We start from the raw sequence: 14,371 nt of genomic DNA on the forward strand, positions 1-14,371 counted from the left end.
GTAGATTGATTGTAGAAGAATAACAAGCAAGTCCATCGAATTTTGTAGTCATTTATAATCGAACAATTGCAATACATAAAATTGCACAGTGGCTGGGCCAATTAATGCACTTCTGCTTCAGCATTTTTCTAATTACAATCGTGAGCACGGACGAGTTTCTCAAATGTCAGATTAGAGAGAGAGAATGAGAGGAGGAGGGAACGCGGCATAACATTCCCAGTCAGTCAGTCCAGTGTGACTGATCAAAAACTCCCCTCCTATCGGCAGTGCAGCACTCGGCTCCACAAAAAGATCATCGACAGGTTGAGAGACAGAGATATGCTATGCATTGCCCGAATCTATCCGGTTAGAAGAGTTGCTTTGCAGAGGGTGAGTGGAAGATGCACCGGGACTGTTGATTGCATGCCTCTGATTGGTCTAGTAGTTTGTTTGTTTTTTGTAGGATTTATACTTTATGCTTTATCCGCAAATATATTATTGCATTTGTTGTGAAGTTGTTACATATTTAGAATAAATCAGAATCAAATGATAAGATTTCAGTCACTTATTCAACAATACTTCTATTGTTATTTCTGTAGATTAAAAAAAAAATTAAACAGAGTTTTAGGGAAAAAGCTTGATTATAGCAGGGATGGGCAACTCCAGTCCTCAGGGACCTGATTGGTGAGGTCACACTTCTCCCCCAGCCGAAGTTAACACACCTGACTCCAATAATCAACTAATCATGATATTCTGTTTAGAATGCAACACTCCAGTGCCCCAAGGAGTTGTCCATCCCTGGCCTGTAGCCCTGGGCAGACGGCTATACACAACTGTCGTCTTATTTCCATGGTTGGTATGAGAGATATTCTTCTGTATAGCTTAAAGTAAAACTCAAACAATATACTCAATATCAAATGTTTGGATAAATTAACTGTTGATCGAATAAAATGCATCTACCAAACAAAGCTGCCTGTGTGGAGTCAGTTAGTTAGTTAGTTAGTCAGTCAGTCAGTCAGTCAGTTAGTCAGTCAGTCAGTTAGTCAGTCAGTTAGTTAGTCAGTTAGTCAGTCAGTCAGTTAGTTAGTCAGTCAGTTAGTTAGTTAGTCAGTCAGTTAGTCAGTTAGTTAGTTAGTTAGTCAGTTAGTTAGTCAGTTAGTCAGTTAGTTAGTTAGTTAGTCAGTCAGTTAGTCAGTTAGTCAGTCTGTTAGTCAGTTAGTCAGTCTGTTAGTCAGTTAGTTAGTTAGTTAGTTGGTCAGTTAGTTAGTTCGTCAGTTAGTTAGTTAGTCAGTTAGTCAGTCAGTCAGTCAGTCAGTCAGTCAGTTAGTTAGTTAATTAGTTAGTCAGTTAGTTAGTTGGTCAGTTAGTTAGTCAGTCAGTTAGTCAGTCAGTTAGTTAGTTAGTTAGTTAGTCAGTCAGTCAGTCAGTTAGTTAGTCAGTTAGTCAGTTGACTTGTTTTAGAGGATAATCTATTCTTTAACTGCAGCCAAACCTTTTTAATAAAGTTCATATGAATAACTTCAAAAGTTGTATTTTATTATGCTGAATAGCTGTTTCATTTCATTGGTTTATCGTGGGTGGTCATATTTCCATCTAACTGTTTTCAGACATTTCTTATTTTTGTGTGTGTGTTTTAATGTCATTTTAAATTGGCTGAACATGGACGTGTAAACTGTTGTGGTCGGGTTCATTTTATGATTGACAAGAATAGAAACCGTTTTTAAAAAAAATTTTTAATCAGTTGTAATAATGAAAATGCATACCCACTGGGCACAGATGTCAATTCAACGTCTATTCCACGTTGGTTCAACGTCATTTCATTGAAACGACGTGGAAACAACATTGATACAACCAGTGTGTACCCAGTGGGTAATGACATGAACACATGCACTGGCATAAAAGAGACAAAACACCCCTTAAAATGCATTTACATAAGCTCACAAATCACAAACCTACCTTTTATGCTACTGTGAACTAACTGGGCATACCTCAGTAATACAGGCCCTGGAGGTTAACAGAAGGAAAATATATTTGAACTTGTAATTGATTTATTTATATATGCCTAATGTATTTATCAATTTTGGACACATTGAAACCAAATATTTTATCAGGTTGTAAACAATTTCTATTATTAAAACTAGAATCCTTAGTTGCTACATATATTTTTTTTTTGCCTCACAAGTCCTCAACTGGCAGCTTCATTAAATAGTACCCGCAAAACACTAGTCTCAATGTCAACAGTGAAGAGGCGACTCAGGGATGCTGGCCTTCTAGGCAGAGTTCCTCTGTCCAGTCTCAACGTCAACAGTGAAGAGGTGACTCCGGGATGCTGGCCTTCTAGGCAGAGTTCCTCTGTCCAGTCTCAACGTCAACAGTGAAGAGGTGACTCCGGGATGCTGGCCTTCTAGGCAGAGTTTCTCTGTCCAGTCTCAACGTCAACAGTGAAGAGGTGACTCCGGGATGCTGGCCTTCTAGGCAGAGTTCCTCTGTCCAGTCTCAACGTCAACAGTGAAGAGGAGACTCCGGGATGCTGGCCTTCTAGGCAGAGTTCCTCTGTCCAGTCTCAACGTCAACAGTGAAGAGGTGACTCCGGGATGCTGGCCTTCTAGGCAGAGTTCCTCTGTCCAGTCTCAACATCAACAGTGAAGAGGTGACTCCGGGATGCTGGCCTTCTAGGCAGAGTTCCTCTGTCCAGTCTCAACGTCAACAGTGAAGAGGTGACTCCGGGATGCTGGCCTTCTAGGCAGAGTTCCTCTATCCAGTTTCTGTGTTATTTTGCCGTCTTAATCTTTTCTGTTTATTGGCCAGTCTGAGATGTGGCTTTTTCTTTGCCACTCTGCCTAGAAGGCCAGCATCCCAGAGTCACCTCTTCACTGTTGACGTTGAGACTGGACAGAGGAACTCTGCCTAGAAGGCCAGCATCCCAGAGTCGCCTCTTCACTGTTGACATTGAGATTGGTGTTTTGCAGGTACTATTTAATTAAGCTGCCAGTTGAGGACTTGTGAGTCGTTTGATTCTCAAACTAGACACTCTAATGTACTTGTCCTCTTGCTCAGTTGTGCACCGGGGCCTTCCACTCTTTTTTTCCTGGTTAGAGCCAGTTTGCACTGTTCTGTGAAGAGAGTAGTACACAGCGTTGTATAAGATCTTCAGTTTCTTGGCAATTTCTCTCATGGAATAGCCTTAATTTCTCAGAACAAGAACAGACTGACAAGTTTCAGAAGAAAGTTAATTGTTTCTGGCCATTTTGAGCCTGTAATCGAACCCACAAAGGCTGATGCTCCAGAGACTCAACTAGTCTAAAAAAGGCCAGTCGGGCGCAGTGCGCGTTAACCAAGGTTGCCAGGTGCACGGTGTTTCCTCCGACACATTGGTGCGGCTGGCTTCCGGGTTGGATGCGCGCTGTGTTAAGAAGCAGTGCGGCTTGGTTGGGTTGTGTATCGGAGGACGCATGACCTTCAACCTTCATCTCTCCCGAGCCCGTACGGGAGTTGTAGCGATGACACAAGATAGTAGCTACTAAAACAATTGGATACCACGAAATTGGGGAGAAAAAGGGGTAAAATTTCAAAAATAAAAAATGAAAGAAGGCCAGTTTTATTGCTTCTTTAATCAGTACACCAGTTTTCAGCTGTGCTAGCAAAATTGCAAAAGTGTTTTCTAATGATCAATTAGCCTTTTTAAAATGATAAACTTGGATTAGCTAACACAACGTGCCATTGGAACACAGGAGTGATGGCTGCTGATAATGGGCCTCTGTACGTCTATGTAGATATTCCATAGAAAATATGTTTCTGATAATGGGCCTCTGTACGTCTATGTAGATATTCCATAGAAAATATGTTTCTGATAAATCATCAAATCAAATCACATCAAATCACATTTTATTTGTCACATACACATGGTTAGCAGATGTTAATGCGAGTGTAGCGAAATGCTTGTGCTTCTAGTTCCGACAATGCAGTAATAACGAGCAAGTAATCTAACTAACAATTCCAAAAAAACTACTGTCATACACAGTGTAAGGGGATAAAGAATATGTACATAAGGATATATGAATGAGTGATGGTACAGAGCAGCATAGGCAAGATACAGTAGATGATATCGAGTACAGTATATACATATGAGATAAGTATGTAAACCAAGTGGCATAGTTAAAGTGGCTAGTGATACATGTATTACATAAGGATGCAGTCGATGATATAGAGTACAGTATCAACGTATGCATATGAGATGAACAATGTAGGGTAAGTAACATTATATAAGGTAGCATTGTTTAAAGTGGCTAGTGATATATTTACATCATTTCCCATCGATTCCCATGATTAAAGTGGCTGGAGTAGAGTCAGTGTCATTGACAGTGTGTTGGCAGTAGCCACTCAATGTTAGTGGTGGCTGTTTAACAGTCTGATGGCCTTGAGATAGAAGCTGTTTTTCAGTCTCTCGGTCCCAGCTTTGATGCACCTGTACTGACCTCGCCTTCTGGATGGCAGCGGGGTGAACAGGCAGTGGCTCGGGTGGTTGATGTCCTTGATGATCTTTGTGGCCTTCCTGTAGCATCGGGTGGTGTAGGTGTCCTGGAGGGCAGGTAGTTTGCCCCGGTGATGCGTTGTGCAGACCTCACTACCCTCTGGAGAGCCTTACGGTTGAGGGCGGTGCAGTTGCCATACCAGGCGGTGATACAGCCCGCCAGGATGCTCTCGATTGTGCATCTGTAGAAGTTTGTGAGTGCTTTTGGTGACAAGCCGAATTTCTTCAGCCTCCTGAGGTCCTGAGGTGATTTAATGGGCCTCTGTACGTCTATGTAGATATTACATAGAAAATAATATTTGTTTCCAGCTACAATAGTCATTTACAACATTAACAACGTCCACACTGTGTTTCTGATCTATTTGATGTCATTTTAATGGACAAAAATGTTTGCTTTCCTTTCAAAAACAAGGACATTTCTAAGTGATAATATTACTTAGAAATATTACTTTTATAAATGCCTCATGAGCTTAGTTCATTGGTATCACCTCATCAGAAACAAAATATAAGCTTGTTTTACTCTAATGTTTGTAAACATTGTAAATGTTCAGTCCTTGCATCCATAGCTCTGTCAATTAATTTGAGAGTGGTTGCATTTCTCCAGGCCTCCATCCCTCAGCTTTTTACCAAAACAGAAGTGGGGTGACGTTTTATTGTTTCAACTAAGGATTCAAGCTTTATTCCAGCTCTGTTTTTGTGTGAAAACGTTGTTTGGCGATGACCCTGGTGAACCTGTTATTTGGGCCAGGGCGCAGTGAGGGGCCAACCGAGACAGACTGGCATGTATAGTTTTCCTAATTGAGTGACTCAGCAGCATTCTACTATTCCCCAAACTGGGTTATGTGTTATGGCTGCACTATCCAGGGTCATCTACAGGCCTCCGTGGGAACGACCAGTAGAGGAGGACGGAAAGGGACCAGTAGAGGAGGACGGAAGGAGACCTGGTTGAGGGTAGAGGAGGATGGAAAGGGACCGGTAGAGGAGGATGGAAAGGGACCGGTAGAGGAGGATGGAAAGGGACCGGTAGAGGAGGATAGAAAGGGACCGGTAGAGGAGGATGGAAAGGGACCGGTAGAGGAGGATGGAAAGGGACCGGTAGAAGAGGATGGAAAGGGACCGGTAGAGGAGGATGGAAAGGGACCGGTAGAGGAGGATGGAAAGGGACCGGTAGAGGAGGATGGAAAGGGACCGGTAGAGGAGGATGGAAAGGGACCGGTAGAGGAGGATGGAAAGGGACCGGTAGAGAGAGAGGATGGAAAGGGACCGGTAGAGGAGGATGGAAAGGGACCGGTAGAGGAGGATGGAAAGGGACCGGTAGAGGGTAGAGGAGGATGGAAAGGGACCGGTAGAGGAGGATGGAAAGGGACCGGTAGAGGGTAGAGGAGGATGGAAAGGGACCGGTAGAGGGTAGAGGAGGATGGAAAGGGACCGGTAGAGGAGGATGGAAAGGGACCGGTAGAGGGTAGGGAGGATGGAAAGGACCGGTAGAGGAGGACAGAAAAGGGACCGGTAGAGGAGGACAGAAAGGACCGGTAGAGGAGGACGGAAAAGGACCGGTAGAGGAGGATGGAAAGGGACCGGTAGAGGAGGATGGAAAAGGACCGGTAGAGGAGGATGGAAAGGGACCGGTAGAGGAGGATGGAAAGGGACCAGTAGAGGAGGATGGAAAGGGACCAGTAGAGGAGGATGGAAAGGGACCAGTAGAGGAGGACAGAAAGGGACCGGTAGAGGAGGACAGAAAGGGACCGGTAGAGGAGGACAGAAAGGGACCGGTAGAGGAGGACAGAAAGGGACCGGTAGAGGAGGACAGAAAGGGACCGGTAGAGGAGGACGGAAAGGGACCGGTAGAGGAGGACGGAAAAAAAGGGACCGGTAGAGGAGGATGGAAAAGGACGGCAGAGGAGGATGGAAAGGGACCGGCAGAGGAGGATGGAAAGGGACCGGCAGAGGAGGATGGAAAGGGACCGGTAGAGGGTAGAGGAGGATGGAAAGAGACCGGTAGAGGAGGACAGAAAGGGACCAGTAGAGGAGGACAGAAAGGGACCGGTAGAGGAGGACGGAAAAGGACCGGTAGAGGAGGATGGAAAAGGACCGGTAGAGGAGGATGGAAAGGGACCGGTAGAGGAGGATGGAAAGGGACCGGTAGAGGAGGACGGAAAGGGACCAGTAGAGGAGGATGAAAGGGACCAGTAGAGGAGGACAGAAAGGGACCGGTAGAGGAGGACAGAAAGGGACCGGTAGAGGAGGACAGAAAGGGACCGGTAGAGGAGGACAGAAAGGGACCGGTAGAGGAGGACAGAAAGGGACCGGTAGAGGAGGATGGAAAGGGACCGGTAGAGGAGGACGGAAAGGGACCGGTAGAGGAGGACGGAAAGGGACCGGTAGAGGAGGATGGAAAAGGACCGGTAGAGGAGGATGGAAAGGGACCGGCAGAGGAGGATGGAAAAGGACCGGTAGAGGAGGATAGAAAGGGACCGGTAGAGGAGGATGGAAAGGGACCAGCAGAGGAGGATGGAAAATGATATATGTGCAGCGGAAGGATGGATAGAAAGAATAAGGATCAGGAGACCGAGTTAGAGAGAGCAGGTCTGTGTCTTGTCTCAGTCTTTGACCCCTCTCCTCCTCTCCTTCTATAGGCCAGTGACGTGGAGGTAACCACGATGTGCAGCTCTCTGAGTCCCAAGCAGGTAATTGGCCCAGGCCTGACCGACATGCAGCAGTACAACCAATGGCTGACCAGCCGCCACGAAGCCAGCCTCCTGCCATTGAAGGAAGACCTGGCCCTGTGGCTCACCAACATGCTGGGTAAGGATTGTGGGTTTGATTCCCACTGGGGCCATCCATAAGAATATGTATGCACTCACTGTAAGTTGCTTTGGATAAAAGCATCTGCTAACTGAATGTATTATTGTTATTGACCTCGATGGAGAGCCCTTGATGTGGCCGGTGGTCTAACCAGGGTCTCTAGACAGGACAGGGTCTCTAGACAGGGTCTCTAACCAGGGTCTCTAGACAGGGTCTAGAGACAGGACAGGGTCTCTAGACAGGGTCTCTAACCAGGGTCTCTAGACAGGACAGGGTCTCTAGACAGGGTCTCTAACCAGGGTCTCTAGACAGGACAGGGTCTCTAGACAGGGTCTCTAACCAGGGTCTCTAGACAGGGTCTCTAGACAGGACAGGGTCTCTAGACAGGGTCTCTAACCAGGGTCTCTAGACAGGACAGGGTCTCAAGACAGGGTCTCTAGACAGGACAGGGTCTCTAACCAGGGTCTCTAGACAAGACAGCGTCTCTAGACAGGGTCTCTAGACAGGACAGGGTCTCTAGACAGGGTCTATAGACAGGACAGGGTCTCTAGACAGGGTCTCCAGACAGGACAGGGTCTCTAACCAGACCAGAACTCTAGACAGGACAGGGTCTCTAGACAGGGTCTCTAGACAGGACAGGGTCTCTAACAGGGTCTCTAGACAGGACAGGGTCTCTAACCAGGGTCTCTAGACAGGACAGGGTCTCTAGACAGGGTCTATAGACAGGACAGGGTCTCTAGACAGGGTCTCCAGACAGGACAGGGTCTCTAGACAGGGTCTCTAACCAGGACAGGGTCTCTAGATATGGTCTCTAACCAGGACAGGGTCTCTAACCAGGGTCTCTAGACAGGACAGGGTCTCTAGATAGGGTCTCTAGACAGGACAGGGTCTCTAGATAGGGTCTCTAGACAGGACAGGGTCTCTAGACAGGGTCTCTAACCAGGACAGGGTCTCTAACCAGGGTCTCTAGACAGGACAGGGTCTCTAGATAGGACAGGGTCTCTAGACAGGACAGGGTCTCTAGATAGGACAGGTTCAGACCAGTTAGTTAAACTGCAGGCTGTTTCAGTCAGACCAGTTAGTTAGCCTGCAGGCTGTTTCAGTCAGACCAGTTAGTTAGTCTGCAGGCTGTTTCAGTCAGACCAGTTAGTTAGTCTGCAGGCTGTTTCAGTCAGACCAGTTAGTTAGTCTGCAGGCTGTTTCAGTCAGACCAGTTAGTTAGTCTGCAGGCTGTTTCAGTCAGACCAGTTAAACTGCAGTCTGTTTCAGTCAGACCAGTTAGTTAGTCTGCAGGCTGTTTCAGTCAGACCAGTTAAACTGCAGTCTGTTTCAGTCAGACCAGTTAGTTAGTCTGCAGGCTGTTTCAGTCAGACCAGTTAAACTGCAGTCTGTTTCAGTCAGACCAGTTAGTTAGTCTGCAGTCTGTTTCAGTCAGACCAGTTAGTTAGCCTGCAGGCTGTTTCAGTCAGACCAGTTAGTTAGCCTGCAGGCTGTTTCAGTCAGACCAGTTAGTTAGCCTGCAGTCTGTTTCAGTCAGACCAGTTAAACTGCAGTCTGTTTCAGTCAGACCAGTTAGTTAGCCTGCAGTCTGTTTCAGTCAGACCAGTTAAACTGCAGTCTGTTTCAGTCAGACCAGTTAGTTAGTCTGCAGGCTGTTTCAGTCAGACCAGTTAAACTGCAGTCTGTTTCAGTCAGACCAGTTAGTTAGTCTGCAGGCTGTTTCAGTCAGACCAGTTAGTTAGTCTGCAGGCTGTTTCAGTCAGACCAGTTAGTTAGTCTGCAGGCTGTTTCAGTCAGACCAGTTAAACTGCAGTCTGTTTCAGTCAGACCAGTTAGTTAGTCTGCAGGCTGTTTCAGTCAGACCAGTTAAACTGCAGTCTGTTTCAGTCAGACCAGTTAGTTAGTCTGCAGGCTGTTTCAGTCAGACCAGTTAGTTAGTCTGCAGGCTGTTTGAGTCAGACCAGTTAGTTAGTCTGCAGGCTGTTTGAGTCAGACCAGTTAGTTAGCCTGCAGGCTGTTTCAGTCAGACCAGTTAGTTAGTCTGCAGGCTGTTTCAGTCAGACCAGTTAGTTAGTCTGCAGGCTGTTTCAGTCAGACCAGTTAAACTGCAGGCTGTTTCAGTCAGACCAGTTAGTTAGCCTGCAGGCTGTTTCAGTCAGACCAGTTAGTTAGCCTGCAGGCTGTTTCAGTCAGACCAGTTAGTTAGCCTGCAGGCTGTTTCAGTCAGACCAGTTAGTTAGTCTGCAGGCTGTTTCAGTCAGACCAGTTAAACTGCAGTCTGTTTCAGTCAGACCAGTTAGTTAGCCTACAGGCTGTTTCAGTCAGACCAGTTAGTTAGTCTGCAGTCTGTTTCAGTCAGACCAGTTAGTTAGTCTGCAGTCTGTTTCAGTCAGACCAGTTAGTTAGTCTGCAGGCTGTTTCAGTCAGACCAGTTAGTTAGCCTGCAGTCTGTTTCAGTCAGACCAGTTAGTTAGCCTGCAGGCTGTTTCAGTCAGACCAGGTAGTTAGTCTGCAGGCTGTTTCAGTCAGACCAGTTAGTTAGCCTGCAGGCTGTTTCAGTCAGACCAGTTAGTTAGTCTGCAGGCTGTTTCAGTCAGACAGTCAGACCAGTTAAACTGCAGGCTGTTCAGACCAGTTAGTTAGCCTGCAGGCTGTTTCAGTCAGACCAGTTACCAGTTAGTTAGCCTGCAGGCTGTTTCAGTCAGACCAGTTAGTTAGTCTGCAGGCTGTTTCAGTCAGACCAGTTAGTTAGTCTGCAGGCTGTTTCAGTCAGACCAGTTAAACTGCAGGCTGTTTCAGTCAGACCAGTTAGTTAGTCTGCAGGCTGTTTCAGTCAGACCAGGTAGTTAGTCTGCAGGCTGTTTCAGTCAGACCAGTTAGTTAGCCTGCAGGCTGTTTCAGTCAGACCAGTTAGTTAGTCTGCAGGCTGTTTCAGTCAGACCAGTTAGTTAGCCTGCAGGCTGTTTCAGTCAGACCAGTTAGTTAGTCTGCAGGCTGTTTCAGTCAGACCAGTTAAACTGCAGTCTGTTTCAGTCAGACCAGTTAGTTAGCCTGCAGGCTGTTTCAGTCAGACCAGTTAGTTAGCCTGCAGGCTGTTTCAGTCAGACCAGTTAGTTAGCCTGCAGGCTGTTTCAGTTTGACCAGTTAGTTAGCCTGCAGGCTGTTTCAGTCAGACCAGTTAGTTAGTCTGCAGGCTGTTTCAGTCAGACCAGTTAAAGTCTGCAGGCTGTTTCAGTCAGACCAGTTAGTTAGTCTGCAGGCTGTTTCAGTCAGACCAGTTAGTTAGTCTGCAGGCTGTTTCAGTCAGACCAGTTAGTTAGTCTGCAGGCTGTTTCAGTCAGACCAGTTAGTTAGTCTGCAGGCTGTTTCAGTCAGACCAGTTAGTTAGCCTGCAGGCTGTTTCAGTCAGACCAGTTAGTTAGCCTGCAGGCTGTTTCAGTCAGACCAGTTAGTTAGCCTGCAGGCTGTTTCAGTCAGACCAGTTAGTTAGTCTGCAGGCTGTTTCAGTCAGACCAGTTAAACTGCAGGCTGTTTCAGTCAGACCAGTTAGTTAGTCTGCAGGCTGTTTCAGTCAGACCAGTTAGTTAGTCTGCAGGCTGTTTCAGTCAGACCAGTTAGTTAGCCTGCAGGCTGTTTCAGTCAGACCAGTTAGTTAGCCTGCAGGCTGTTTCAGTCAGACCAGTTAGTTAGTCTGCAGGCTGTTTCAGTCAGACCAGTTAGTTAGTCTGCAGGCTGTTTCAGTCAGACCAGTTAAACTGCAGTCTGTTTCAGTCAGACCAGTTAGTTAGCCTGCAGGCTGTTTCAGTCAGACCAGTTAGTTAGCCTGCAGGCTGTTTCAGTCAGACCAGTTAGTTAGCCTGCAGGCTGTTTCAGTTTGACCAGTTAGTTAGCCTGCAGGCTGTTTCAGTCATGGGGCTGTGACTGTGACTCAGCATAGTTCAGGAAGCAGTTTGATGTTGCTGTCTGATTTGCGATGCCATCTAAAATATATCCTATTCATGCTGGTTCAAATACAGAAAATCCTCTGTGTTACACCATAATGTATAGTATGTTTCACCTTAAGTCTATCTTAAAAATGGTTTAAACATGCAAATTAGCTGATAACTCATTCCGGACACTGGATGATGACTTCCGGACACAATAGCAGATTGTGACTTTCGGGAAATGGCAGTTAAAGGCAAGTACACTGAATTTAGACTCCCAAACGCCAAACACATATTTGGACCCTATCAACATCTGGACCCTATCAACATCTGGACCCTATCAACACCCTTTATCCAAACATCTGGGGCGGCAGGGTAGTCTAGTGGTTAGAGGGTTGGACTAGTAACCGGAAGGTTGTGAGTTCAAACCCCCGACCTGACAAGGTACAAATCTGTCGTTCTGCCCCTGAACAGGCAGTTAACCCACTGTTCCTAGACCGTCATTGAAAATAAGAATTTGTTCTTAACTGACTTGCCTGGTTAAATAAAGGTTAAAAAATATATATATATATCTCAATGTAAGTTACAAGGTACATATAGTGCAGTTTGTAACATTTTCTATTAAATTAGCTGTTTAAAGTGGTTACAATGATAAACAAAGAAATAATAGACTTTTCACATAAACTTTTTATTTGTACTTTTTGAAAAAACTAATATTCACACACAAAAACACCTAAATCATCTCGAGAATTTGAAATGGATGAAAAAATATTTGTAGAGCTTGGCTCTTGCAACGTCAATGTTGTGGGGTTCGATTCCTACAGGGACCAGTACGGAGAAAAATAGATTGAAAATGTACTCACTGTAAGTGGCTCTGAAGCGGCTGGTAGCCTAGTGGTTAGAGCGTTGGGCTAGTAACTGAAAGGTTGCAAGTTCAAATCCCAGAGCAGACGAGGTATAAATCTGTCCTTCTGATCCTGAACAAGGCAGTTTAACCCACTGTTCCCAGGCCGTCATTGTAAATAAGATTTTGTTCTTAACTGACTTGCCGAGTTAAACAAAGGTTAAATAAATACAATTAAAATAAGAGAGTCTGCTAAATGACTCACTACTGTAAGTGACTCTGGATAAGAGAGTCTGCTAAATGACTCGCTACTGTAAGTAACTCTGGATAAGAGAGTCTGCTAAATGACTCACTACTGTAAGTAACTCTGGATAAGAGAGTCTGCTAAATGACTCTACTGTAAGTAACTCTGGATAAGAGAGTCTGCTAAATGACTCACTACTGTAAGTAACTCTGGATAAGAGAGTCTGCTAAATGACTCACTACTGTAAGTAACTCTGGATAAGAGAGTCTGCTAAATGACTCACTACTGTAAGTAGCTCTGGATAAGAGTCTGCTAAATGACTCACTACTGTAAGTGGCTCTGGATAAGAGAGTCTGCTAAATGACTCACTACTGTAAGTGACTCTGGATAAGAGAGTCTGCTAAATGACTCACTACTGTAAGTGACTCTGGATAAGAGAGTCTGCTAAATGACTCGCTACTGTAAGTAACTCTGGATAAGAGAGTCTGCTAAATGACTCTACTGTAAGTAACTCTGGATAAGAGAGTCTGCTAAATGACTCACTACTGTAAGTAACTCTGGATAAGAGAGTCTGCTAAATGACTCACTACTGTAAGTAACTCTGGATAAGAGAGTCTGCTAAATGACTCACTACTGTAAGTAACTCTGGATAAGAGAGTCTGCTAAATGACTCACTACTGTAAGTAACTCTGGATAAGAGAGTCTGCTAAATGACTCACTACTGTAAGTAGCTCTGGATAAGAGTCTGCTAAATGACTCACTACTGTAAGTGGCTCTGGATAAGAGAGTCTGCTAAATGACTCACTACTGTAAGTGACTCTGGATAAGAGAGTCTGCTAAATGACTCACTACTGTAAGTAGCTCTGGATAAGAGTCTGCTAAATGACTCACTACTGTAAGTAGCTCTGGATAAGAGTCTGCTAAATGACTAACATGCCTGTGGTACCTGGTCTTAAACACAGGGGATGAACTGTGGAGTAAAGGCCTGTTTGCTGTCCGAGTTTAACGAGCAGATACCTTTTTATAGCCTATTCAGCTCCAGCCATTATTCTTTATTCCCTTTCATTTGTATGGAGTCTCCAGGGTCTTCCTGTTTTCCTGTTGATCTGGAGGCCGTTAACAAACGTTAACGAGGCTGGAATGGAGAGCGGGGTCACACGCTTTGAAACCTTCTCCTCCTAATTGAATAATTGTTATTATTAGCATCTTTAGTAGCCTAATGTACGATGTACGATAGGAAGAAGATCAGCTGGAGACTACTGTATAATCCTTCACTGTAGGAGTTGTTTTGCATGATAATTGTTCCGTATATCAGCAGCCTCCTTATTCCAGGAAGTGCTTGTAATCAGTATATTACATTTCATCCAATCTGACCCTGTAGAAGACCCATCTACTTATCTGTGTCGGGCCCTATCTGTTAGCTGTGTGTGTGTGTGTATACGTCGGGCCCTATCTGTTAGCTGTGTGTGTGTGTGTGTGTGTACGTCGGGCCCTATCTGTTAGCTGTGTGTGTGTACGTCGGGCCCTATCTGTTAACTGTGTGTGTGTGTGTGTGTGTACGTCGGGCCCTATCTGTTAGCTGTGTGTGTGTGTGTACGTCGGGCCCTATCTGTTAGCTGTGTGTGTGTACGTCGGGCCCTATCTGTTAGCTGTGTGTGTGTGTGTACGTCGGGCCCTATCTGTTAGCTGTGTGTGTGTGTGTACGTCGGGCCCTATCTGTTAGCTGTGTGTGTGTGTGTGTACGTCGGGCCCTATCTGTTAGCTGTGTGTGTGTATTTCGGGCCCTATCTGTTAGCTGTGTGTGTGTGTGTACGTCGGGCCCTATCTGTTAGCTGTGTGTGTGTACGTCGGGCCCTATCTGTTAGCTGTGTGTGTGTGTACGTCGGGCCCTATCTGTTAGCTGTGTGTGTGTGTGTGTACGTCGGGCTATCTGTTAACTGTGTGTGTGTGTGTGTGTGTACGTCGGGCCCTATCTGTTAACTGTGTGTGTGTGTGTGTACGTCGGGCCCTATCTGTTAACTGTGTGTGTGTGTGTGTACGTCGGG

The 14,371-nt window shown here is 45.7% G+C and overlaps 1 protein-coding gene across 2 annotated transcripts in view; it reads left to right on the plus strand.

The window, feature by feature from the left end:
- Positions 1 to 108: 108 nt before the first annotated feature.
- Positions 109 to 14,371, plus strand: part of LOC121846538 (growth arrest-specific protein 2-like) — a 50,594-nt gene continuing 36,331 nt past the window's right edge. Inside the window, exons 1-3 of one of the 2 annotated variants that reach the window (XM_042322252.1) lie at positions 109 to 369; positions 741 to 831; positions 7,147 to 7,315. In XM_042322252.1, the coding sequence (XP_042178186.1) occupies positions 742 to 831; positions 7,147 to 7,315 (259 nt within the window). In that variant the 5' untranslated portion in view covers positions 109 to 369; position 741. The remainder of the gene's footprint in view (positions 370 to 740; positions 832 to 7,146; positions 7,316 to 14,371) is intronic. The other variant, XM_042322267.1, reaches the window with a different exon arrangement.

The sequence above is a fragment of the Oncorhynchus tshawytscha genome, linkage group LG01 (genome assembly GCF_018296145.1).
Source record: "Oncorhynchus tshawytscha isolate Ot180627B linkage group LG01, Otsh_v2.0, whole genome shotgun sequence".
NCBI classification, from domain to species: domain Eukaryota; kingdom Metazoa; phylum Chordata; class Actinopteri; order Salmoniformes; family Salmonidae; genus Oncorhynchus; species Oncorhynchus tshawytscha.